Source organism: Anabrus simplex, chromosome 1, assembly GCF_040414725.1.
Source record: "Anabrus simplex isolate iqAnaSimp1 chromosome 1, ASM4041472v1, whole genome shotgun sequence".
Classification (NCBI taxonomy): domain Eukaryota; kingdom Metazoa; phylum Arthropoda; class Insecta; order Orthoptera; family Tettigoniidae; genus Anabrus; species Anabrus simplex.
This window is the reverse complement of record NC_090265.1, coordinates 1,574,733,393-1,574,759,880: the sequence shown is the minus strand read 5'-3', so window position 1 is coordinate 1,574,759,880 and position 26,488 is coordinate 1,574,733,393. Positions and strand designations below refer to the sequence as shown.

At 38.5% G+C, this 26,488-nt stretch overlaps 1 protein-coding gene across 1 annotated transcript in view; it reads left to right on the top strand.

Moving 5' to 3' along the window:
- The window catches only part of LOC136858544 (collagen alpha-1(V) chain), a 394,943-nt gene that overhangs the window by 166,194 nt on the left and 202,261 nt on the right, over positions 1-26,488 (top strand). Inside the window, exon 4 of the mRNA XM_067138158.2 lies at positions 11,647-11,809. Within this exon, the coding sequence (XP_066994259.2) occupies positions 11,647-11,809 (163 nt within the window). The remainder of the gene's footprint in view (positions 1-11,646; positions 11,810-26,488) is intronic.

Below are 26,488 nucleotides of genomic sequence, written 5' to 3'. Positions count from 1 at the left end.
TGGCTCAGTCCGGTGGTATTTGAAGGTGCTCAAATACGTCAGCCTCGTGTCGGTAGATTTACTGGTACGTAAAAGAACTCCTGCGGGACAAAATTCCGGCACCTCGGCGTCTCCGAAAACCGTAAAAGTAGTTAGTGAGACGTAAAGCAAATAGCATTATTATTAAAATAAATATGTATATTGAATATTCCTCGTAATTAGCTTCACAGCATATAAAAATTAAAAACTTGTCATGTAGGGGAGTATTCTTTACTAAACACCTTATCTTGCTGAATTCAGCTAACTGGCTTAGATTCTGCTAACTACGTAATGCTATTCCTGCAGTATATTCCTGGGTGATTGAGAGGGGTTCATTGAAAATAATCACGCTACTGAAAATAATTATTATCCTCGTCATGACAATGGCATAATGGCAGATTGTGCTCAAAGCCTACAGTCTAATACTTCGGAACTTGAAAATAGGTGCAATGAGTATGATATGAAAATTAGCCTTTCCAAAACTAAAGTGATATCAGTGGGTAAGGAACCTAAGAGAATTGAATGTCAGGTTGGGAATACGAAGCTGCGAGTATAATTTCCACTGACTCTTTCAATTTCCAGGTTCACACACTTTACAGTTAGTTGCAACATGTTATCATTCATGAAAAAATGCTCGAGCTTCTCCAGGTGATGGTGCACTTCTCACTGTGAGATCCACTCACGATAAATGAGTGACAATGTGTTTGTATATAATGACTTGTATTGTTCTATACTAACTTTCATCATTTCGTAACAATATTTTTTAAACTTTCATTCATATTCAACATTGACCATGGCTCAAGGGCACCAATATTGTTCATTTTCACTTGTACCTAAATCAAGTTATTCATATAATGACAGCTTTATTAAGTGAAGTTTTTTAATGTATTCAGTTTAGTAGTAGATTTTAGATCTATATTAACCAGGTACCTAATATGGTTTGGAAGTTTTTTAATGTATTCAATTTTGTAGTAGATTTTAGATCATTTTTAACCAGGTACCTGATCAATCAATCACTACTGATCTGCATATAGGGCAGTTGCCCAGATGGCAGATTCCCTATCTGTTGTTTTCCTAGCATTTTCTTAAATGTTTGCAAAGAAATTGGAAAATTATTGAACATTTCCCTTGGTAAGTTATTCCCATCCCTAACTCCCCTTCCTATAAATGAATATTTGCCCCAATTTGTCCTCTTGAATTCCAACTTTATCTTCATATTGTGATCTTTCCTACTTTTAAAGACACCACTCAAACTTATTCATCTACTGATGTCCTCCCACGCCATCTCTCCTCTGACAGCTCAGAACATACCATTTATTCGAGCAGCTCATCTCCTTTCTCCCAAATCTTCCCAGCTCAAACTTTGCAATATTTTTGTAACGCTAATCTTTTGTCGGAAATCACCCAGAACAAATTGAGCTGCTTTTCTTTGGATTTTTTCCAGTTCTTGAATTAAGTAATCCTGGTGAGGGTCCCATACACTGGAACCATACTCTAGTTGGGGTCTTACCAGAGACTTATATGCCCTCTCCTTTACATCCTTACTACAACCCCTAAATACCCTCATAACCATGTGCAGAGATCTGTACCCTTTATTAACAATCATATTTATGTGATTACCCTAATGAAGGTCTTTTCTTATATTAACACCTAGGTACTTGCAATGATCCCCAAAAGGAACTTTCACCCCCATCAACACAGTAATTAAAACTGAGAGGACTTTTCCTATTTGTGAAACTCACAACCTGACTTTTAACCCCGTTTATCATCATACCATTGTCCGCCGTCCATCTCACAACACTATCGAGGTCACCCTGCAGCTGCTCACAATCTTGTAACTTATTTATTACTCTGTACAGAATAACATCATCTGCAGACACCCTTATCTCTGATTCCACTTCTTTACACATATCATTGATATATATATAAGAAAACATAAAGGTCCAATAATACTGCCTTGAGGAATTCCCCTCTTAATTATTACAGGGTCAGTAAAGCTTCGCCTACTCAAATTCTCTGAGTTCTATTTTCTAGAAATATAGCCATCCATTCAGTCACTCTTTTTTCTAGTCCAACTGCACTCATTTTTGCCAGTAGTCTTCCATGATCTACCCTACCAAATGCCTTAGATAGGTCAATCGCAATACAGTCCATTTGGCCCCCTGAATCCAGGATATCTGCTATATCTTGCTGAAATCCTACAAGCTGAGTTTCAGTCGAATAACCTTTCCTAAACCCAAACTGCCTTCTGTCAAACCAGTTATTAATTTTGCAAGCATGTCAAACTGACTGGCCTGTAATTTTCAGCTTTATGTCTATCACCCTTTCCTTTATACGCAGGGGCTACTTCAACCAAACAATAATCAAATAAGTATTTCAGATATGGTACTATATCCCAACCCATTGCCTTGAGTATATCCCCAGAAATCTTATCAATTCCAGCTGCTTTTCTAGTTTTCAACTTTTGTATCTTACTGTAAATGTCATTGTTAACATAGGTAAATTTTAATACTTCTTTAGTGTTCCTCACATCCCCTATCTGGACATTATCCTTGTAACCAACAATCTTTACATACTTCTGACTGAATGCTTCTGCCTTTTGAAGATCCTTGCATACACACTCGTCTTGTTCATTAATGATTCCTGGAATGTCCCTCTTGGAACCTGTTTCTGCCTTAAAGTACCTATACATACTCTTCCAGTTTTCACTAAAATATGTATGACCACCAATTATGCTTGCCATCATGTTATCCTTAGCTGACTTCTTTGCTAGATTCAATTTCCTAGTAAGTACCTTCAATTTCTCCTTACTTCCATAACCATTTCTAACTCTATTTCTTTCCAGTTTGCACCTCCTTCTTAGTCTCTTTACTTCTCTGTTATAATATAGTGGATCCTTACCATTCCTTACCACCTTTAAAGGAACAAAACTATTTTCACACTCCTCAATAATTGCTTTAAACCCATCCCAGAGTATGTTTACATTTTCATTTACCATTTTCCAGTGATCATAGTTACTTTTTTCTTAAACTCCCTCATGCCTGTTTTATCAGCCATATGGTACCGCCTTATAGTCCTAATTTTAATACCTTCCTTTCTTTCACATATTTTTAACTACGACAAAAACAACTTCGTGATCACTAATACCATCTATTACTTCAGTTTCTCTATAGAGCTCATCTGGTTTTATCAGCACCACATCCAAAATATTCCTCCCTCTAATTGGTTTCATCACTTTCTGAATCAGGTGCCCTTCTCATATTAACTTATTTGCCATTTGTTGGTCATGCTTCCTGTCATTCGCATTACCTTCCCAATTGACATTTGGTAAACTGAGATCACCTGCTACTATCACATTCCTTTCCATATCATTTCCAACATAGCTGATTGTCTTATCAAATAATTCTGAATCAGCGTCTGTACACTCCAAAGACATCAAGTTACCTATTATCTTTAGAGAAGAGCCTTACACCCAGAATTTCATGTTTTGCATCCTTAACTTTTTCGTAGCTTACAAATTCTTCTTTCACCATAATGAAGACTCCCCCTCCTACCATTCCTATCCTATCTCTACGATACACACTCCAGTTCCGTGAGAATATCTCTGCATCCATTATATCATTTCTCAGCCATGATTCAACTCCTATTGCAATATCTGGCAAGTCTTATATATATATATATATATATATATATATATATATATAAAATTACTTAATTTGATTCCTTTGTTTACAATGTTTCTACAGTTGAGCACTAACATTTTTATGTCATCCCTACTTGATTTCCAGTTCCCTGTTCGCTTAACACCGCTCCCTAGGTCACCCCGTTTCCCTGAATGTACCTGCCTATAACCCTTCTAAACAAGTTTTCTAACTTATATGTACCACTGCGGTTTAAGTGAAGGCCATCTGCGCTGATATGGTTTGAGGTTATGCTATGGCTGATGATGCCCCATAGGAAAGGGCAAAACATGTACCAATTCTTATTTTAATAAGAATTTAATTCTAACTTTAACATATCATGTTGTATTGAATATGTGGAAGAGAAATAAATTTCTTACATTTATCATTACTTTCAATATGGATTCAAATTATTTTCAATACTTGTAATAAGTGGTATATTTCAAGCTGTCAGTAGAGAGATGTTGTGGAATGAAATTAATAGACGAATAAGTTTGAGTGGTGTCCTTAAAAGTAGGAAAGATCACAATATGAAGATAAGTTTGGAATTCAACAGGACAAATAGGGGCAAATATTCATTTATAGGAAGGGGAGCTGGGGATCGGAATAACTTAAAAAGGCAGATGTTCAATAAATTTCCAATTTCTTTGCAATCATTTAAGAAAAGGCTAGGAAAACAACAGATAGGAAATCTGCCACCTAGGCGACTGCTCTAAATGCAGATCAGTGGTGATTGATTGTAAGTCACTGGGTACACTCAACAATGCTGCTGTTGTACTTCCAGTGAAGGGGACTGGTGGCGCAGGCTCTAACAAGACACTTTATTACACCACTAGACAATAATCCCTCTTTCTAAGAATGAACACCCCTCACTACAATGTCACTGACAAGAGTAGCAATTGAGGCTTTCACGGCTGGCGTTACAAATCATGTCAGCGTTTTCCGGGCTTGAAGGCCGTGGTCCAGGAGCGAGTGAATGTCCCGACGTTTTACCGAAGACTGCGTTCGGCATTGTCAAGGGTTCCGACTGACTTCGATAGCAGCGAAGCTCTCAGTGGAATGAAGTGCTGTTGTAATTCCACCTACTTATATAGTGCAGGATACGGTACGCTGCTCGCCTATTGGCCGCTATGGTGGGGGGCGGTCGCTGATTGGCTGTTCTTCGTCCAATGGTTGAAGCGTTAGGGAGCCCGATGTACACTGGCCTGCCTTGGCGGAGACAGGCAGCTGATCACCCGTTTCTTTCTTCTGGTCTGCCGTGGCTATCGTGTCCTTCAGGGTTAGAGCTTTCAAGACTGGAAACCAGGCTTTGTTTACCCCTTCAGATTCCTCCTTAAGGTTGAAGCTGTTGGTGTGCTTTAGGATTTCAATGGCTTCCCTCTGTAGCCGGGCATGATAAGACACAGTAGTTGACAGTACTTCGGTGTTGCTGTACTGTATGTCATGGCCTGCTAGCAGGGAGTGTTCAGCGACTGATAATCTATCTGTCTGTCCCAGCCGGCTATGTCTGATATGCTCCTTCAGTCGTGTGGCGATGCTGCGTTTGGTAGTCCCTATGTATACCTGGCCGCAGCTGCATGGGATCTTGTAGACACCTGCTGTGGAGAGAGGATGGCGCTTGTCTTTGGCAGACCTAAGCAGTTCCTGGATTTTCTTCATCGGCCTGTATATGGTTTTAACCCCATGGGACTCCAGTAGCCTCCCTATTCTGTCAGTTACTTTCTCGATATACGGCAGAAAGGCTTTAGCTGCCGTCCGCTCCTCTTCTTTTTTCTTGGTTGTTGGACGTCTGGGATGGAGTGCTCGCTGAATATCTTTAGGGCTGTACCCGTTAGTGAGTAGGGCCCTGTTGAGGTGGCTGAGTTCTTCGTTTAAGAGCTGAGGTTGACAAATTCTCTTAGCACGGTCGGCTAGCGTCTTAATCACTCCGTATTTTTGTCGTGGGTGGTGGTTGGACGTCTTCTGAAGATAGCGGTCTGTGTGAGTCGGCTTGCGGTATACTGTGTGTCCCAAGTTTAAATCGGGATTCTTCATTACCAGAACATCGAGGAAAGGGAGCTTTCCCTTGTTTTCTGTCTCCATAGTGAACTGAATACTGTTGTTAATACTATTCAGATGCTGTAGAAACAGCTGTAGTTATTCCTTTCCGTGGCTCCAGATCACAAAGGTGTCATCCACGAAGCGCAGCCACACCTTAGGTTTCAGCGGTGCGGTCTCGAGTGCTTTTTCTTCGAACCTTTCCATATAGAAATTTGCTATCATCGGACTCAGAGGACTGCCCATGGCGACGCCGTCCACTTGTTCATAGATATTGCCATTCCACAGATAATAGCTTGTCGTGAGGCAGTGGTTGAACAAGTTGGTAATGTCCTCGGGAAAAATCCGAGTGATGTGGTCCATGGCCTCATTCACAGGTACCTTAGTGAAGAGTGAGACCACTTCAAAGCTGACAAGCAGGTCTTCGGCTTCTAGCTGGATGTTATTCAGTTTTTCTATGAAGTGGCATGAGTCTCTGACGTACGACTGTGTGTCACCGATGTAAGGTTGTAGTAAGGTGGCCAGATGTTTAGCATTATCGTAGTTCGGTGATCCAATAGCCTCACGATGGGCCGTAGAGGTACGTCGTCCTTGTGTATCTTGGGTAAGCCATATAGCCTCGGAGGTAGAGCTTCACTTCTGGAGGTTTCCTTCTTCACACTGTCTGGCAATGAAGAGGCCTTAATAAGGCTGTTGGTGTTATGAAGAATCCGATTGGTTGGATCTTTCGGTAATCTACGGTAGGTTTCTGGGTCCAAAATCTCTGACATCTTCGCAGTGTAATCATTAGTAGCCATGATGACAGTGGCGTTCCCTTTATCCGCGGGAAGAATGAGTACACTCTCATCCATGTTCAGAGTTTTGATGGCCTTCCTCTCTTGAGCCGTGAGGTTGCTCTTCGGTGCTGGTGCCTTTCTCAGTATCCGTGAGGCTTCATTGCGGATTTCTTCTGCCTGGTCAGATGGTAAATTGCGAATAGCAGCTTCGATATTCGCGACGATCTCCTCGACGGGAATCGAAGAAGGGGTTACCGCAAAGTTTCCTCCTTTAGCCAGTAGAGAGGTTTCTGCCTCTGACAGGCAACGGCTAGTCAGGTTGACGATTGTCCGTGAGGTATCCAAGGCAGCCGTAGTCTTAGGCGTGGGACGCTTCTCTTGATATCGCTCGAACTTATTCTTCTGCCGGTTGGTCGACTGATCGAATGTCGAAGTCATGGAAGAGTAGGTGATACGATCTGCTTTTTCCCAGTCCTTTGGTGAAAGTGTGGCGCTCAGAAGATAATGCAGCTGTAAAAGCGCCTGGTCGACAGTAGCGAGCTCCTTGCGTGTGGAGCATATACGTTCCCGCAGCAGAGAGCGCTCCATTCTATCATAGATGCGATGCGAATGGGCATAGCTGAACGGTCTCTTCATTCTCAGAAATTTGGGCACTATACCCGAATCTCTGCATCGGAGAAGAAAAGTGAGTGAAGACAAGAGCTGCGCGTTCTCCTTACGTAGTTTCTCGAAGCGACGGAGTGAGTTTGAAATTCCCTCCCCGTAGAGGCGATTCATGTAGCAATTGAGGCTTTCACGGCCAGCGTTACAAATCATGTTAGCGTTTTCCGGGCTTGTAAGCCATGGTCCAGGAGCGAGTGAATATCCTGACGTTTCACCGAAGACTGCGTTCGGCATTGTCAAGGGTTCCGACTGACTTCGATAGCGAAATTATCTTTACCTTGGTCTGTTTTCAGAACAACTTTGCTTTATGGCAGTGAAAGCTGGGCGGACTCAGGATCTTATTCCTAATTTAGAAGAAACAGACATGAAAGTAGCGAGAATGATTGCTGGTACAAACAGGTGCAAACAATGGCAATAGAGTACTCAAAATGAGTCGGTAAAGCTAAGTTAGGAATGAACTCGATGAATGAAGCTATACACATAAACCAGCTTCGGCGTTAAAGTCATATGTGATAAATGGAGGAGGATGGGTTTCCTAGGAGTATAATGGACTCAGTTATGGAGGTTAAGGGGAGCAGAGGGAGACCAAGACGACGATGGTTAGACTCAGTTTTTAACAATTTAAAGATAAGAGGAATGGAACTAAACGAGGCCACAGAACTAGTTACAAATAGAAGATTGTGGCAGCTGTAGGTAAATTCATAAAAGCTTATAGACTGAATACTGAAAGGCATAATAGTCTAAAATGAAAATGCATGTATGGAAATTAATGCCCTCTATTTACCCAAGCTCAGCCGGAAGACAAGAGTGTCCCAGTGTGGACCGTTTGTGTGTGAGGCCATTGCAAAAATTTTAGAGGCATCAAAAGGATAGGAAAGCATTTGGCAAATGACACAAAAAAGCAATGGGCCTGACATTTATTAATAACGATGCAAGAAATTTTGAATCTTAGACACTCAATTACATCTCTTTGCAAATGATAAAATGAAATCATTGTCATCATCCCCTTTTCCTGGTACATACGATTAATACATGACGTTAGTGATAAAACTGAAATCAGAGATAAATTAAATAATAATAATATATCTAGAAGCATTAAAACTGATAAAGGTAACCTCCATAGTCTGACATTATAATTAACACTCTTAATTGCTCTAATTAAATTTACACACATAATTAATCACTTAATTGTGCTCAGCTAGGCTCAACTCAAGTCGATAACACTTTGTAATCAGCGTATTCTGAAATAACATTGCCATAATTATTCTCTCGAACTTGAACCAAGTTAATTCAGACATGTGAATGTCCAGTTCACAAATCTGATCATCTTAATCCTATCCAGTCATGAAATTCACATTAATTATTCACCGAAATTATCTCTAAACCTATTTAAAGCTTAAAAATAACTATTTACAATATTTACAACTTAGATGCCGTCAGTCATCTACTCTTTATCTGTTTTGGTATTATCTGAGGATTAATTAATTATTCGTACTAATTTCTCCTATTATTCTCCTATTAAACTTATTTTGAGCCAATTATACAATAACACGGACTTAATATTTATTACACTTAATTCTGCCTTATTTAGGTTCATTTGGTCAATTCTATTCATTTCTGACATTCTCTCCACATTTAACAGTTCATCCACCCTCTGTCTGTTTTTTATCATTTTATTACCGGTAGTTATCATTTCATTACTTTTCAATGTTTTGTTAAATTATTAGCATTCTCTTTATTTCCTTTCATTTTGTTGGTTTCTAATATTTTGCTGGTTTGCCTACCTTCCGAGAATATATTACATTCACTGCATAAATGCCCTATCTCTAACTCATTAAAAATTGTTTCTACTCTTTAAATTCATCATCATAGCATTCTAAAGATTCCTTTCCATAACATCAGAAATTCTAATTTTCAATGATAAATAATCCTTCTTCCATGACAGAATATGGGAAGATCAGAATAAACAGCAATAAAATATCACATGGTGCAAGAAGATATTGAAATACACAGCAACAATAGGCACACACATCCCACACGAGGCACACACAAGGCACACGATTATTATAACCTGATTTATGCGTTCATTAGCCTCATTTATTTTAATACTGATTTTTATGTACTCTATGACCCTATTTGACCTCTTGAGGCCTTAGTGCGATCAATACCTCTTGAAAATTCACCTCCTCTTATTATTAGGCTTGTGATCGATTAATATGGAAATCACTTCATAGCACTAACAGAATGATAATGTCAACATCGTCTATCGTAAATGTGAAATGACATTGAAGAACCTTTTCACAAAATCTCACTAATGGGTTAATCTTGGGCTTACACATTGCTTATCATTATCCAAATTCATGTTAAGTGTACTCTAGAATGGTTATTATATTTATCATAACTACAGTAGTTGTATTTACTTCACAAGACGTGCTCATTGAACATCATTCTATAAATTCATAAATCACATTCACTGCTCTAAATTCATAAATAATTAGCTATCATGTAATACTGTTTATTCCACCAGCTACGTTATCATATTTTGAGCACTAATTTGCATCTTTTACAAAATATTTCCATACCTCACCATATTTAAACACTCAGCATTGTTTATCGGCATTATTTAACCCAGTGCATAAATTAAGGTTAACATAAATTTTTATTATGCTCCTAAAAGTAGCCTAGTAAAATCTTGAAAAGTAAGATGATGACAAGGTGTAGTATTACCTCGTAAGAATCCAGTGATAAGATTAAGTTCTACTCCACACGTTAGTCTATGAAAATACTTCTATCACTCCCAACATAATGTGATTAAATTCATTACCAGCAATTATTGAAGAGGTCATTGAATTTTAGTTGCATTATTTTTAATCCACAGTGTTGCACATTAATTCATGGAAATAGATCACCTCAAAAATTAAAAACTGTCTATATCAGCACACATTTAAATATTTTAATTCAAAACTGGTTTTCAGAATCTTAGGTCAATCATCAGTTAGTAATCAAAATTAAAATATTAAAATCCACATAATTGTGTTGTCTTCATTTTAAAATGTACAGGACAGTTTAAATTTAGTGTAACAGCTAAATCAGAAAGCTCGGTCATTCCTGTAATTATAAGGTATTTTTTAAGCATATTCATTAGGTTTAACAGTTCTGTTATGTTAGCTTTCTTACTTGGTTTTTTCTATTTTCATTACAGTACAACTTTCTTCTATGGAACTAAGATTCTGAAAAACGGTTTTGAATTAAAATATTTTAATGTGTGCTCATATAGACTGTTTTTAATTTTAGCAAGTGTATCAAGCCATGTATCAGCAGTGTTTACAATGGCTTTTATTCTTAATGATGATTACGCCTTCTTTCTGCAAACTTGTCTATGATTTCCCCAGAGCTTGCTTTCTGTGCTTCTTCTCTATTCTAACTTTGGGTATGATCACGTAGACCCGTCAATGTTTCTCCATAGAACAGAGTCAGTTTTACCTTGCCATTGGGAACTGAAATGGTTAGCATTATTAAGTAAATCGAAATGTTCAGATCGGGGAATACGCCCTCTCCTTCATACTGCTCAATAAAATAAAACTCCTCCAAACCTTTAAATTTTCTTACTGTGGGTTGAAAGCAAACTTTCTCCATAAAGCTGCTTCTTTTCAACAGAAGTCCAACTCTGAGAAGACGCCAGTCAAGAACGAATGTTTTTTCTCATAACAATAGCCTAATTCCATTTGATGCAATTTTGTTCCTAGGATGATCATTTGCAAATGAAAAATGTCCTTTTCATATTAACTATGTCATCATCAACTATTAGAATGTAAGTACCTACCTTTCTTGAGTTCTTTTTTAATTTTGAAAGTCCAGTTTCATGAGGTTCTGTCACTTCTGGTGTTACAGCGTAGGCTCTAGTTCACTAGATCTGGTCTCATCAGTGTGCTCGATGTCACTATTTCCCCATCTGTATGGTTCTTCTGCTGCATCCTTGACTTTGCCATACATGATCAGCTTGACTTCCTCTTTGCGGTACATTTGAAATTTATCCACCATAGTTATCCAACATATCAGACTTAGACGCATTGGACAAGCTATTCATTTTCCTGGCTCTGGGCTCTTTAAAGAGAACTTGCTGAACTTTTCAGCTCCTTTCACTACCATAGTTCATCTCTTTTATCTTTCAGCTTCATGTAACTTATTGTGTTTCATTGTTTATACAAAAGTGTCTACATTTAAAATTGAAATGGGTATAATTTAATAGAATTTGTTTTACTTTCAAATACTGGCATTTGCTACTGTCAAACGCTCACAACATGCATAGCAAGAAAGACCTTCACTTGGTCTCAAATCATTAACTATCAAGACCAATCTTGATAGAAGTATTCTTACATTACAACAAAAGCTGCAGGGATATTTGGATTCATTTATTTCTCCCTCTGTCCTAGAAGCAGAACTGTAATTTAAAATGTATTGTTTGTGTATAGGTGGCACAGGTTGGGATTCAGCGTTAAAGGTGATGCAGTGACATTGATTCTGGACTGCACCAAACAAATCACAAGGGCTTTGGCTCGGGAACCATCATCCATCATCAGCACCGCGGGCATCGTACTGCTGGGTCAACAACTGCTTGACACGCAATTCTATACGGTAAGACAATGACTACAAGCTCAGTCGGTGCAAAATTATTCTTTAAGAAACACTGTTTCTAATACTAATGTCCATTATATTATGACAATGTCTTTCATATACACAATTATAAAGATGGGAATCTTCCACCTAATCAATACTTTATTGATATATAGCTTCTAAAATATATCTATATCACATGAGTATACAGGACCGGTTACGACCACTATTCAGCTCATCTTCAGCTGTTCGTAGAACCTAATATTAACATAATGTACAATTCATTGCATCACTAAATCCTATAACGAATATCACATAATGCAAATAATGTCCGACTCCATGGCTAAATGGTTAGTGTGCTGTCCTTTGGCCACAGGGGTCCTGGGTTCGATTCCCGGCAGGGTCGGGAATTTTAACCATAATTGGTTCATTCCGCTGGTACGGGGGCTGGGTGTATGTGTCATCTTCATCATCACTTCATCCCCATCATTACGTATAGGTCGCCTACGGGCGTCAAATCAAAAAGACCTGCATCTCGCGAGCCAAACTTGTCCTTGGACACTCCTGGCACTAAAAGCCATACGCCATTTCATTTCAATGCAAATAAAAATATTGTAGTGTTAAAATGTGTTTAGGTGTTGCAATGTATGTCTCTACAACTCCACTTAATCTATTCCTAAATTCCACATAATTTGTTAAAATAATGATGTGTAATGTTCTTATAACCTCAAATTGTTCTATAGCATTCTTATAGCACACATTAAAAACCTTTTGATCTGTGTTGATAAAACATTTCATTAATTTGTAGTTTGCAGAATATTCTGGTATGTTCACTGGTGTGGGCTGTTGATCTTGATGAGTACACACGTTCAGTATTTGTTATTATGCTACTTAATTTACATTAAAAAATCATAATATGTTGCCTTATTTCATTTTATGGCGTCAGCATCATTGTTTGGTTTAATAAGTGTAAGTGCTCCCCTCTTCATAGCTGTGTTCCATTGGACATGTCAATTGATGTGCCGTTCTTAGCTTGTTGGTGTGTGTACCACGGAGCAGTGCACCACGTGCTCCTGAACAACTCCATTTTGTTGAAAATTTTGATTTGATCAGAATATGTTTTTTGTGCATGTTGTCTGCTTGATTATTACTTTTATTGATAAAAACAGACCAACTAACAAATATTGTAAATTTGAATTAGGTCTACTTTTTAATTCTGTATGATTGCTCTTTTCTTTACAGAGGTTTAGTTATTAAATTAAAGTTATTAACATAGAACATTGAAGGAAAGGTAGAGAATATTAGTAATAATTTTGTGGTCACAAATTGCTCTCAAAAGGGGCCTATGGACTCCCCGGTAATTCCTGCCACCCCAACCAAAGTGTTCAAATTATGCCTATGCATATTCTACATGCTCACCATTTGCAGCTGTTGCTAGCAAGAACTATTGCCATATTTTGCTCTTCATCCTTTCTTACTTTAGTCATTCATATTCTTCCTCTCAAGTTTTGCTTTCATCCTGTGTTTGGACTCCCTTTCCACGTTCGCCACAATTTTGTCGTAGTGACTGCGAATGTGAATCAGTCAGACCAAATGTGGAGAGTTTGCTCAGACTGCCTAGCGCCAAGCGGTCAGACAGGTCATGCTCACTGCCAGAGTAGGACTTAACTACACGACTACTTTTCATTCGACCAACCGTAAACAGGGAATGCAGACCTTTAGTGCTTAGCTATGTCATACCATCTTGGCCTCCTGGGAATCTGAGTGGCTGCTATCTGAACTCCCAAACAGCTGACAACAACTAAGAAAACAACTACCATATGGTTACCAGTGGCTTTCACAGAGAGAGGCTGTAGTTTTGTGTGGGCTGAGGATAGATCATGGAAGATCTACACACTCTTATCTCTTGAAGAGGAAACACCCCACCCCCAGTTTGTTCTTGTGGTGCCAACTTCACCGTGGCCTACATACTCGCAGAGTGCACTGATCTCTCTGGCTTAAGACAGCTCGGCCTGCAAAAGACAATGGAACTTACACTAGCCGATAATGTGAACACTGCTGATCTTATTATTTGCTTTGTGTGAGAATGGATTAATCAAGGGTATACAAATTTAAAGTGATCTTTACTCAGGGAATTTGTTTCTTTTTTTACGTATTAGTTACCTTTGTTGGCACATCATCATCATCATCATATCCCACGTCGTTCCATCTTAAGGGATGGGTCGGCGAACAAGGCTTCTCCACCAGTTGTGGTCTCTGAACTTCTCTCCTTCTTCAGTGCTTTCCAAAGTATGTCCTCACTGTTGAATGTCAATCTTCACCATGTCCTTGTACCTGAGTCTTGGTTGCCCTCTTGGTCTTTTGTCTTTAAGTTTTAGATCATACATTTGTTTCGGTAATCTGTTATCTCCCATGCGTCGCATATGTCCATACCATCTCAGTTGCTGTGCTGTTATTCTGTCCTGCAGTCTTACAACTTGAGCATGCTTGCGGATTTCCTCATTATGGACTCTGTCCCTCTGTATTTTACTGATCATGCTATGGACAAATCTCATTTCTGTTGCCTGGATTCTACTAACATCTTTATTTCTCATGGTCCATCTTTTGCAACCATAGGTCAGGATTGGTACGTAATAGGTTTCATATATGACTTTCTTACATTTTGTTGGTATTTTCTTGTTCCATATTATGTCTTTAACTATTTTGTAAAAGTTGCTACCTGCCTGAATTCTATGGGAAATTTCTTTGCCTATAGAACCAGTATCAGAGATAAAACTTCCAAGATATTTGAATTGATAGTTCATTTTTCAAATTCCTCCACTGATGAAAAAATTCATTTCGTTTTAATTTTTGCCTCCATTTAATTTGTTCAGAGAGGATGATTACCTAGTTAGTAGAGGGGATTTAAGGACTCTGGACCAGTGAGGAGACTGGACCAGCCGCAGCCTCTGCTCATGCGCGGGGCGCGCTTCCCTCCCTAACGGCGCCTCTTACTTACGAAGGCGCGTGTGGAATGTACTCTCCTGTACGGAGGGGGCCTCTTGCCGTCAAGGCTACACACAAGTCAAATCAAATCAAAATCTCTTTATTTGCAAATGAGGTGTCTACCTCGGTGGCAAATGGTACACTAAAATACATTATTGTCAAGCACTAAATTTTAAATTAACAGGAGACGAAGAAAATTTTCCTAGAATACAATATTATACAATTTACGCTAATAATTTTTTCTATTAAACACACACATCATCCTTAATAAATTTATATTGTTTACAAAATTCTACTTATAATATCTTACAAACATAGTCAACTCATATACAGTACGGTATGTGAAATTACTTCTAATAATACAATACAACTGGTATAAGATTAAAATTAACATTGAATTTATTTACATATTTATATTTTACCCATTTTGGAACCTAAGTAGCATAACGACCTGCTACGTCTTAACCAGAGCCCCTTTTGCCACCACTTTTCAGAGTTCCTGAAGGGCCTTCACAGCTACCGTAGCGGTCCCAGGGCCCTCGAAGTCCCCACTGTACTTCACCCCTACAGGCAGTCCCCTACTTGGGCTGTCCAAACTCCATAGACCAGGGGATGGAATTAATTTAATCACACATTTTTTTATTTACAATATCCTGCACTGGTCGAATGCCCACTAATATTTCATTTATTTTCTCTGCTGTTGTTTATTCTCTTCTTGAATATCTGTACAGATTTTGTAAAAAGATCAAACACTACCCCTGGTAAACTGTTCCACTCCTTCACGCCCGATGAAAATTTACCCCAATCGCTTCTGCTAAAATTCCTTCTAATTTTGTACTTGTGGTCAGTTCAACCAATATAATTATTTTCCAACCGAAGCCTCTCACGGATATCTCCCCATGCTTCTTCTCCTGTATAGGCTCTATATAATCCTGTAAGTCTAGTTTTCTCCCTTCTCTTACTTAAAGTTTCCCACCCAAGTTCCTTTAACATTTCTGATACACTACTCTTTCTCCTGAAATCCCCTGTTACAAACCTTGCTGCTTTCCTCTGCACACCACCTAGTTCTTTTATTAGGTATTCTTGGTGAGGATCCCAAACACTGTTTGCATATTCCAATAATGGACGAACCATACTTAAGTAACTTTTTTCTTTTAATTCTTTGTTGCATCCTTTAAGTAGCCTCATTATGACATGTAACGATCTGTATGCTTTCCCAACAATGTCATCAACATGACCCTTCCAGTGCAAATTACTTTCAAATCTCACACCTAAGTATTTGCACTTGCCATCTTTTGGGATAACTACCTCATCCAAAGTATATTCAAATTCAGTTTTAAAGCTCCTGTTTGTAAATGTTGTAACAGTTGATTTGCCTCCATTAATCTTCATATTATTTTCTTCAACCCATTCCTGGATACTGTCAAGGTCCCTTTGTAATTCTGAACAATCCTCAATGTTATTTATTTCCCTATAAACAATTATGTCATCTGCATACAATCTTATTTTCGATGTTATATTGTTCCCTAAGTCATTTGCGTATATTAAGAAAAGTAACGGACCGATTATACTACCCTGTGCAATTCCCTTCCAGAATGTGGAATGTCCTCCTTGCGGTAGCTTTCTACTGCTAAACCTAGGTGGGTGTGATAGCTAACAACACTTGATATGGTGCGTGATTGAGTTTCTTTTACTGAAGGGTATTGTAAGAGCAAAACAAGTTAACTATTAACCTTACTCTTCTAGTAGCTAGATTTTAAAAAACTCTACTGAGTGTAATTAACAGCTTAGTTTAATTACCAAAAAAAAGTTTCTACCCTACTTGCCTGTGTGATTATGTTGGTGTCAGGAAAGACATTTAGACATAAATCAGCATGTTAGATATAGGAAATGTTAACTACACTTACCCGGAGGTCATTATGTTAGAGGTAAATATTTCTTGAAAGGTGTTGGGGCAAGGTCCTGTGAGTAGATCTGCTTCTAAAACGTTACTTGCTGGAGTGCCTCTCACTGCTCAAGGTGGGGCAGCTACATGTGAAATAATTGCAGCAACTGGATTAGCTTTACAAGGTTACTTGCTGGCGAAAGGTGGACAGGATGTGCGTTTTTAAAAAAAAAAAAAAAAAAAAAGAATCGCTCCTCTCCTCCTGCTTTGCTGTCTGTTGAAGGTTAACCACTAACGACTCTAGCCAACTGGTGATGAGTGAAGGTCGACACAAAAGTGGTTAGTTTAATTAAATAATAATAATATTTTTCTCGACTACTTACCTTTAACTATTTTTCATCCTTGATTAGCTCTCACAAGTCGTTCATGATGTTGTCAGGATGCACATCTAGCTGTAATTCTTGACGATAGATACACGCATTGTTTACTAACCTTACATCAATAAATGTCATCTATGAAATATCACTGTACTAGTTAAAAACAAATAAAAAACTCAGATCAAGTCTGAAAGCAGAAGTTCATTAAGAAATTCCGTCGTTACGAACGCGATAGTATGAATTTTTACATACAGAATAAAACAAAAAACTGCTCGTCATTTTTTGTTTGTTGGATACGTCGTCAACTGTTTGTACTCTTCGAGGTCAAACAGCCCGTACATGAGAGTGTCATGTCTGTGATTTCTTATTATCTTTGTCCAAGATGGCTAACACAAATATTTTTTTGTTTTAAAAGTGCATTATGATCTCTGAACTAATAAATTAGTTAGGTCAACACATGATGTGGTATCTTATCAAAAATTATATGGAATATAAATGTTTAGCACGGAAGAAGAAATAATAAAATCGTTTAATGATTCAGTTAGGCTACATGAATTGACCGCGAGTTAAATGACGTAGAAAAAAACAACGACAGCAAAGAACTTCGGTTATCAAAGACATTAAACACGACAGTGTTCACAAAACAAGAGAAGAACGCGCTGCCACGTAGCAGAAATATTGGTTGAAAAAACTGTAAAGCATGGCTTTTTTAAAATAAAATATTACGAATTATTCCTTAATCAACCTCTGACTTGAGACAGTATATGGGTAAAAGCTATAATTTGTCACGCCCACACAGGTAGGTCTTTTGATGATAGGAAACAAAAATTCTGGGGTGGGGGGAAAGAAATCGAGGTTATACTATTTGTTTGGTGAAAAAATCATAACATATGTTTCTGCAAATGTAGGTTAGGAAGAATTATTCAAGCAACTCGATTAATAAGTAGAACATCACACTGTTTTATTTACCTGTTAGTTCAAAATACATGTTTAAATTCTTTCTTACATGCCTCACAGTCCTTAATCATTGGATTCGGGCTGTCAAAATTGTCAACTTCATCTTCTCCTCTGTAGCAATAATGTCTCGTACATCGAGTGCAAACCGCAATATCTAGGTTTGATTTAAGATAGAAGGGAAGTTTCTCCCATGCGTCATCTAAATCTTTAGCTGCATATGTTGAGAGAAACCCAGATGGTAGATAATTAATTAAATGTTGTGGCATAAGAAGTGAGAGAGCCTGGAGGAGGAGGAGGAGGAGGATAATTTAATTTATTTGAATAGTTGTAGGTGAGTGCAAAAATATATTTTATTTATCCTGCTTTCTTTTCTGCTCTTAGGCAGACAATCTAATTAAAGAGAATTTATTTTACGTCGCACTAACACAGATACGTAAAGGAGTAGGAAGAAAGAAGGGAGTTTAATGTTTTATTTAAAAAATTATAAGAGGTTATCTTTAGTTAAATTTTGTTTAATATACACTGACTGACAGAGCAAATGCAACACCAAGAAGGAGTGGTCAGAACTTTATGCCAATTGCAGGGTAGACTGACGTCACTGAGGTATGCTCATGATGTGAAATGCGCCGCTGTGCTGCGCACGTAGCGAACGATAAATGGGACACGGCGTTGGCGAATGGCCCACTTCGTACCGTGATTTCTCAGCCGACAGTCATTGTAGAACGTGTTGTCGTGTGCCACAGGACACGTGTATAGCTAAGAATGCCAGGCCGCCCTCAACGGAGGCATTTCCAGCAGACAGACGACTTTACGAGGGGTATGGTGATCGGGCTGAGAAGAGCAGGTTGGTCGCTTCGTCAAATCGCAGCCGATACCCATAGGGATGTGTCCACGGTGCAGCGCCTGTGGCGAAGATGGTTGGCGCAGGGACATGTGGCACGTGCGAGGGGTCCAGGCGCAGCCCGAGTGACGTCAGCACGCGAGGATCGGCGCATCCGCCTCCAAGCGGTGGCAGCCCCGCACGCCACGTCAACCGCCATTCTTCAGCATGTGCAAGACACCCTGGCCGTTCCAATATCGACCAGAACAATTTCCCGTCGATTGGTTGAAGGAGGCCTGCACTCCCGGCGTTCGCTCAGAAGACTACCATTGACTCCACAGCATAGACGTGCACGCCTGGCATGGTGCCGGGCTAGAGCGACTTGGATGAGGGAATGGCGGAACGTCGTGTTCTCCGATGAGTCGCGCTTCTGTTCTGTCAGTGATAGTCACCGCAGACGAGTGTGGCGTCGGCGTGGAGAAAGGTCAAATCCGGCAGAAACTGTGGAGCGCCCTACCTCTAGACAACGCGGCATCATGGTTTGGGGCGCTATTGCGTATGATTCCACGTCACCTCTAGTGCGTATTCAAGGCACGTTAAATGCCCACCGCTACGTGCAGCATGTGCTGCGGCCGGTGGCACTCCCGTACCTTCAGGGGCTGCCCAATGCTCTGTTTCAGCAGGATAATGCCCGCCCACCCGACACACTGCTCGCATCTCCCAACAGGCTCTACGAGGTGTACAGATGCTTCCGTGGCCAGCGTACTCTCCGGATCTCTCACCAATCGAACACGTGTGGGATCTCATTGGACGCCGTTTGCAAACTCTTCCCCAGCCTCGTACGGACGACCAACTGTGGCAAATGGTTGACAGAGAATGGAGAACCATCCCTCAGGACACCATCCGCACTCTTATTGACTCTGTACCTCGACGTGTTTCTGCGTGCATCGCCGCTCGCGGTGGTCCTACATCCTACTGAGTCGATGCCGTGCGCATTGTGTAACCTGCATATCGGTTTGAAATAAACATCAATTATTCTTCCGTGCCGACTCTGTCTTTTCCCCAACTTTCATCCCTTTCGAACCACTCCTCCTTGGTGTTGCATTTGCTCTGTCAGTCAGTGTAATTTATTAAGATACATGTTACACAAATGTTTCGAATTAATTTTGCAGAGTTGAGGTGAAAATATCTTCTTGCTTGTGGTAATGTCCAACGTTGTCATCATCAAAACAAACAGCACCGTTTCTTGAGCAAGGGAAGTCTGCAACAATAGAGAGAGGACACTATAAGATGGTAAATCTATCAGACATTAGAGTAAAAAATTAAAAATATATTATACTAGCATACTTACTATTGATTTTTTAGAATACATATTCCATCGGAATCCATGAATTATGCGTGGCGTCGAATCCTAGCCATGATACGAAAACCTTGTCGTACTTTCTTCTTAAAATTTTATCAATGAGGTATATTTTAGGATGTTTTGTCTTCTGCAGTTCTTGTTCATAGAACGCTCCATATACTGGTTTATTTTGATAGTCGTGAAGCAAGTAAGTTCTCGGTAATGTTTCTTTTACTTTTCTTACAGTAAATAATTCATTACTCCAATTAGGAGTATAGCCCTTTGTAAAATATCGCTTCATTTTACTTATTCGTACTGTGTCACCTACTTTAAATTTTGGTGGATAAGGGGACTTCTTTTTCTTAATTTCTCGTAATTTGTACACAGTTGCAAGTTGTTGTGGATCGTTTGTGACGTCTATAGGTTTCATACCAATCGTACGATGTTTTCGATTATTATATTCATCTAATAGTTTTGGTAGCATACGAAGCCAGTGGTATGATCCACACGCCGAGAATTTCCTCCACATCCACTGCTTCAGTGTTCGATTGAAGCGTTCAACTACGCTTGCCTTCAAGCTGCTCCCTGTCGAATAGTGTTTAATTTTTCTTTTTGTAATCCACTGTTGAAAACTCTTATTATAAAATTCTTTTCACCTGTCAGTTTGAAGATGTTTTGGATAGCGTTTACATTTTGAATAGATGCGTTCCATATTCTCCACTACTTCGTTTCTTGTTTTCTTTTTAAGTGGAACTGCCCAAGCATACTTTGAATAAACATCAAAAACAGTTAACATGTATTTATATCCACTATTAACTTTCGAAAACAGAGACATATCAACAAGATCAGCTTGATGTAAATCATCCCTTCCCAGGCTAATAACGCTCCGTCTTTCAAAATTCTTTCGCACTGGAGCGTGGGGTTCTTTCGCTATTTCTTCTCTGATTTTGTTCATAAAGTATAGGTAAAAGAATTCGTTCTGTGTCGTCTATTCGTTTCTTGAATCGCAGTCGATCTATAGCCAGTTGTTGCCAGTTGCTTCTTCTGTCTTCACATCCAATTTCATAGATTACTGAAATATCCTTTGAGAATCTAACCGCTTTAAATATATTTGCGAACGGAAGTTCGTCCCACCGCGCAGTGTTCATTTATTCGATGTACCTCGACTTTCGAAGTTCTTCTTCGATTGACAAGATTTCGTTTTCGTGTGACGAATGACCAGCACTTCTAGATGCTATTAACTTTTTCAGTCTCTCCACTAGATTGTTTGGATCATTCCAATGAACTAATTCGATCTTCTTTCTTTGTTCATTTTTCCACTTAGCTACTTTTGATCCTCTTCCTGTACGTTTGTATTTGTGTGCACTTACAAATTTGGGTGTGATCCTTCCTTTTGTCACTTTTGCATCTTCTACTAATGGCTTGATAATTTTTTGAAATTTGAGCGATTTTGTGCCTCTCATTGGCTTGCCTGCGTCATACTGTTTCCTGTGCACGTTAGTGTAACTTAATATATGACTGTAAGCTGACAGATCCTTATCATCATACAACTGTGCATCCGGATCTTTCTGAAATATTAATTCAAGGAGACCTTCAGTTAAAGGATAGTTAAAATTGTCAATTATAAGATTGTTATCGCGAAACAGTACTTTTTACTCCCTAAATAGTGTTCTCCATGAACTACTCGAACCCCGAATATTCTATCAACTTTGTGTCTCAATTGTGGGTTAAGATAATTTTGCAGGAGAGTTGTAACCTTTCTGTCCAGAGCTTCTTCTTCTGATTCTTCTTCTCCATCACTTATATAACTATTTAATTTTCGATTTTTCTTTGCATTTAATCCATTCGAGTTAACTGTAAGCTGCTGTAGTTTATTTAATGGTGCAGTTATTGGTTTAAATGTTTCTTCTAACTTTAGTTGGTTTAAAGCCATATCTGCTTTAAGAGAGTTATATTTTTTACATCTTTTCTTAATTTTGCTAGTTTATCCTTTACACGAATTTTTTCCACTATGTTCGACTGCATTTTTAAAACTGAAGTGTTTTACTCATATATAGTATATTCAAAGAGTATATGGAGCGGAAGATCGTTAGTATTCCATTGTTCTGGATTTTTTAGACGGAATTTAATTTCATCACCTTCCTTTACAGCAATTGGTGTACCTACTTCTAATTCGATTGGATTGTTCACGTGATTAATCATCGCATATACCAGAGAACCACGTGAAACTGTTAACGGTGTAAGTGTACCCGTGTAGGGAAGCTTATACATAAGTCGACAATTTTGTAGCATATATATTGGTGACTGATTTGATGGTAGACTGTTAATTTGAAAAAGAGCTTTTCTTGGTTTATTGTGCACCTCCTTTTTCATCACTTCAAACTCTTCTTTTGCAGTAGCAAACGTTTCTAAATACTGTTTGTTAACAACATCTTGCTCGTGGATAGGTGAATCAACATTTGTAATTCGTTTGTTCTTCATATTTAATTCTCCGTTAGATTCTACTGGTAGATAATTTTTCTGAAGTTTAGATATGACAAGTTTTAACTCGTCAACTTCTCCCCGCGCAGCTGCATACTATTCTACAAAGATTTTATTTGCAACATCTTTCTCATTTAACGGATTATGTACGTTAGTAATTCGCTTATTTTCCATACTCAACGTACCACCCACATCAACGTTTAGTTTCTGTTGATTGCTTATTTCATTCTTCAGTTTTTCGAGTTCTTCACGCGCTGCTGAATGTTTTTTTAGGTATGCTTTATTAATCGCATCCGTCGAATGAATAGGTTTGCCGATGTTTGTTACTCGTTTATTTTGCATGTCTATCGATCCATCGTCATTCAGTTGTAGTAGTCTACCTTTTGTATGCTTTTCTAAAAATAAAAGCGAAATTCCATCTTGTTCCTCTTCAGGATCTGCCACACCCGATATTCTCTTGTTGTTCATGTTGAGGTTATTGTCAGTTAAAGGAAAGTGATCATCCACAATATCACGTAAAAGAGAATCAACATATTCTATGAGTGCAGAAACGTCGTTAACTCGTTTCTCTAAATTTCTCTGCACATGGTGAGTGTGCGTACGCATTGTGTCAAGCGAAACTGCTTCGTTTCCATTCATCGCTGGAGCTATTCCTTTCAGCATTTTGTTCTTAAAATCAACTGCATCCTCTTCTAGTTCACATATGTCATGTATTTCATTTTTAAGATCTAAAATGTCACGTTGTATTTCTTCTTTATTAATACTGTCCTTAACGGTTTTTAACACATAATTTTTATTACAAGCATCCTCCATGTTTATAGGATTGCCGACGTTCTTTAAACGTTTACCATGAATACTTTAAGTTTCCGTCAGATGTTGATGTTACGTAATTTGTATTAATCATCATTTTTTCATCTACATATGATTTAGTAGCAATATCATGTCGTGATGATGGTCGCGTTACATACACGTTACTGGTTCTGTTGTTTGATGCCATCGTGATGTTCTTTCTCTACTCAACAATTCGAAAATGAGTTCGTTAATGTATACACTGTCGTATTTATATCACATAAAATATATCGAATCCATTTCGATATCGACCTTTGCTTATTTCGCTATCCTTATCGATAACGAGAAAGCTGAATTTCGACTGCGACCAACAACGATAACATAAATCAGTGAACTGGTTGTAACTCATATCGGTGTTCACGTGATCGTCGTAGACATGACGAAGATTTCTTGCATCTTGTTTAAACAGAATAATGAAATTAGCGTTGTCTCTAATAAGTTGTTTGGGAATGCAGGAATAGGTCTGACATAAGTAAAAAACATCCACGATATGGTGTCGACCTCTACTAAAGTAGTCTTTCATGTGCTGCTGTTTGTCGCTTGCTACATCGTCAAAAATAAAAACGGAATTTCTTTGAGCTTTTTCTGGCGGTATTACTTGCTCACGATCAGAGTAAAACTCACATTTTATTTCTTTAATAGATTTTAAAAGCTTCTCTAGCTCAATATATTTCTTCTGTGACAATGATTTTGAGTAAACATACACATTCGGTTGCAATAACAAATTAATCATTACATTAGTCTTCCCTGCATTCGATGGACCGCATATGATACCGCGTATTGTGTCCGGTAACAGTTTACTATGTTTATTTTTCTTTCTTACTGAACGTTTTGTGTCGTTCAGATTTGCAACAGGTAAAGATAACGATTGTTTTATTGCCTTTACATCACTTTCTTTTGATGATAATAATTTTCAACGATCGAGTGCACAAGAGCAACACGTACAGTGGATTTCTTTTTCTGAAAGTTATTGTTGATTATTAAATAAACATGAACTTTTTTACCTTCTGTTTTACTTATCTAGTTCCAAAATGGTTCGTGCATCACACTACACGTAGTATTAAGAAGTGCTGGAAGAGCTGTCCTGTTATAGTGATCTAATAATATGTTGCCAACTTCACAACCCCTCATATACCGACAAGAAGGTGACCATTTTCTATGTTCTGTTAACGGATCATCATCTTTTTCCCACGAAAATAATTCGATTCCGCAAAAAATACATTTAACTGCGTCTAGGTATCCCGTGTAGTAAAATCCAGCTTTAGCTAAACTTACGGGGTCTGTCCACGGTACACGCCATCAAGCGAAAGTCCTTAACCGATCTACCTCAGATTTTAAATTTAACGGACGAGGAATGTACGCCATGTCGTTGTAAAATGAGGAGAGCAGAAAAATATCTCTCTTATTTATATAAATATCTTCCTACCTTCAAAAAAGAATAAAAATAAACTTACATACATTTTTTAGTACTCAAGAGTTGCACATCGTGTAAAAATGTACATCGTATATAATAACACACTTGCTAGCAGGAGCTCTTATTTGAGTATGCTGCGTCGAAGACGCAACGTTGTAGCAGCTCCATGTAAACGAGTAGGGAAAGGAGGAATAATAGGCAAAGTTCTTAATAAAGATAATTTACCAGTAGAATTGCACATACCAGGTTATGAATTTTGTGGACCTAGGACAAAGTTAGAAAAACGACTTAAGCGTGGTGATCAAGGAATAAATCTATTAGATAAGGCATGTAAAGAACACGATATCGCTAATGCTACATACAAAGACCAGAACAGAAGGAAAGAAGCAGATGAAATCTTAGCCTCTAAGGCTTGGTCTCGTGTAAACTCTCAGGACGCATCATTAGGAGAAAGAGCAGCTGCACTAGCAGTTACGGGTATTATGAAAGCGAAATCTAAAGTAGCTGGGGGTAGACGAAGAAGAAAATCAAATCAACGACGAGAACGTGTAAAACCAAAAAAAGATAGCATGCTGTAAAAAAAGAAAGGTGGTTTTCTTCCACTCCTTCCGATATTTGCAGCCTTGTCGGGCTTGGGCGGTCTAGCAAGTGGAGCTACGGGCATAGCATCGGCTGTAAACAAGGCGAAAGCCGCACAGGAAGAATTAAAAGAAATGAAACGCCACAATCGAATGCTAGAAGCGATGCGTGGGAAAGGGCTTTCTACTCGAAACAAAGGAAAGGGCATTTACTTAAATCCTCCAGCATACAAAAGATAATGGAAGGTCTGCCGAATAGAGCATTATCTAACATAGATCTATATCGTTACGCATTTCGTTTAAAAATTCCCTACTTCAGAGGTGTGTTTATGCGAGATACGTTACCGAAAATTTCTCGCAAAAATGAGAGTTGTATTTTGAATTTAGATCCGATAAGTAAATCTGGTTCGCACTGGGTTGCGTTCAGTAAACGAGGTGCGTATGTGTACTACTTCGATAGTTTTGGTAATTTACGTCCCCCTAAAGAGGTATTAGAATATTTGAAAAACTGTTACATTCGGTATAATTTTCATTCTTATCAAACTTTTAATTCATCAATTTGTGCTCATCTGTGTTTACTATTTTTATACTATATAAATACAGCACGACCTTAGTATTTGTGTTCAGAGTGCACGATGCCGTATGAAAGACGGATTACACTCGAGGGTAGAGGCTAGAAGATTGATGTAGTATTAGAAACTCCGATTTATTTGAATAGAGCTTCCTTCTATGAAATAGGACTTGCCGCACTATTTACATCTAATAGTATTCGAAATGTCACTAGTAAAAATAATATGTTTGCTATATATTTGAATGGTAAAAAATTATTTTGAGTGTGGCAGAAGGTATTTATGAATTCGAAGATCTCGTGGCAAAAATAGAAAGTTTGCTAACTATTAAAAATGTAAAACTATTTCTTCGGGAGTATACTCCAAAACTTAGTTTTTTTATCTCGACTATTAACAACAAACCTACTATGCATTCTCCGTTTGACATTGATTTCAATGTATCG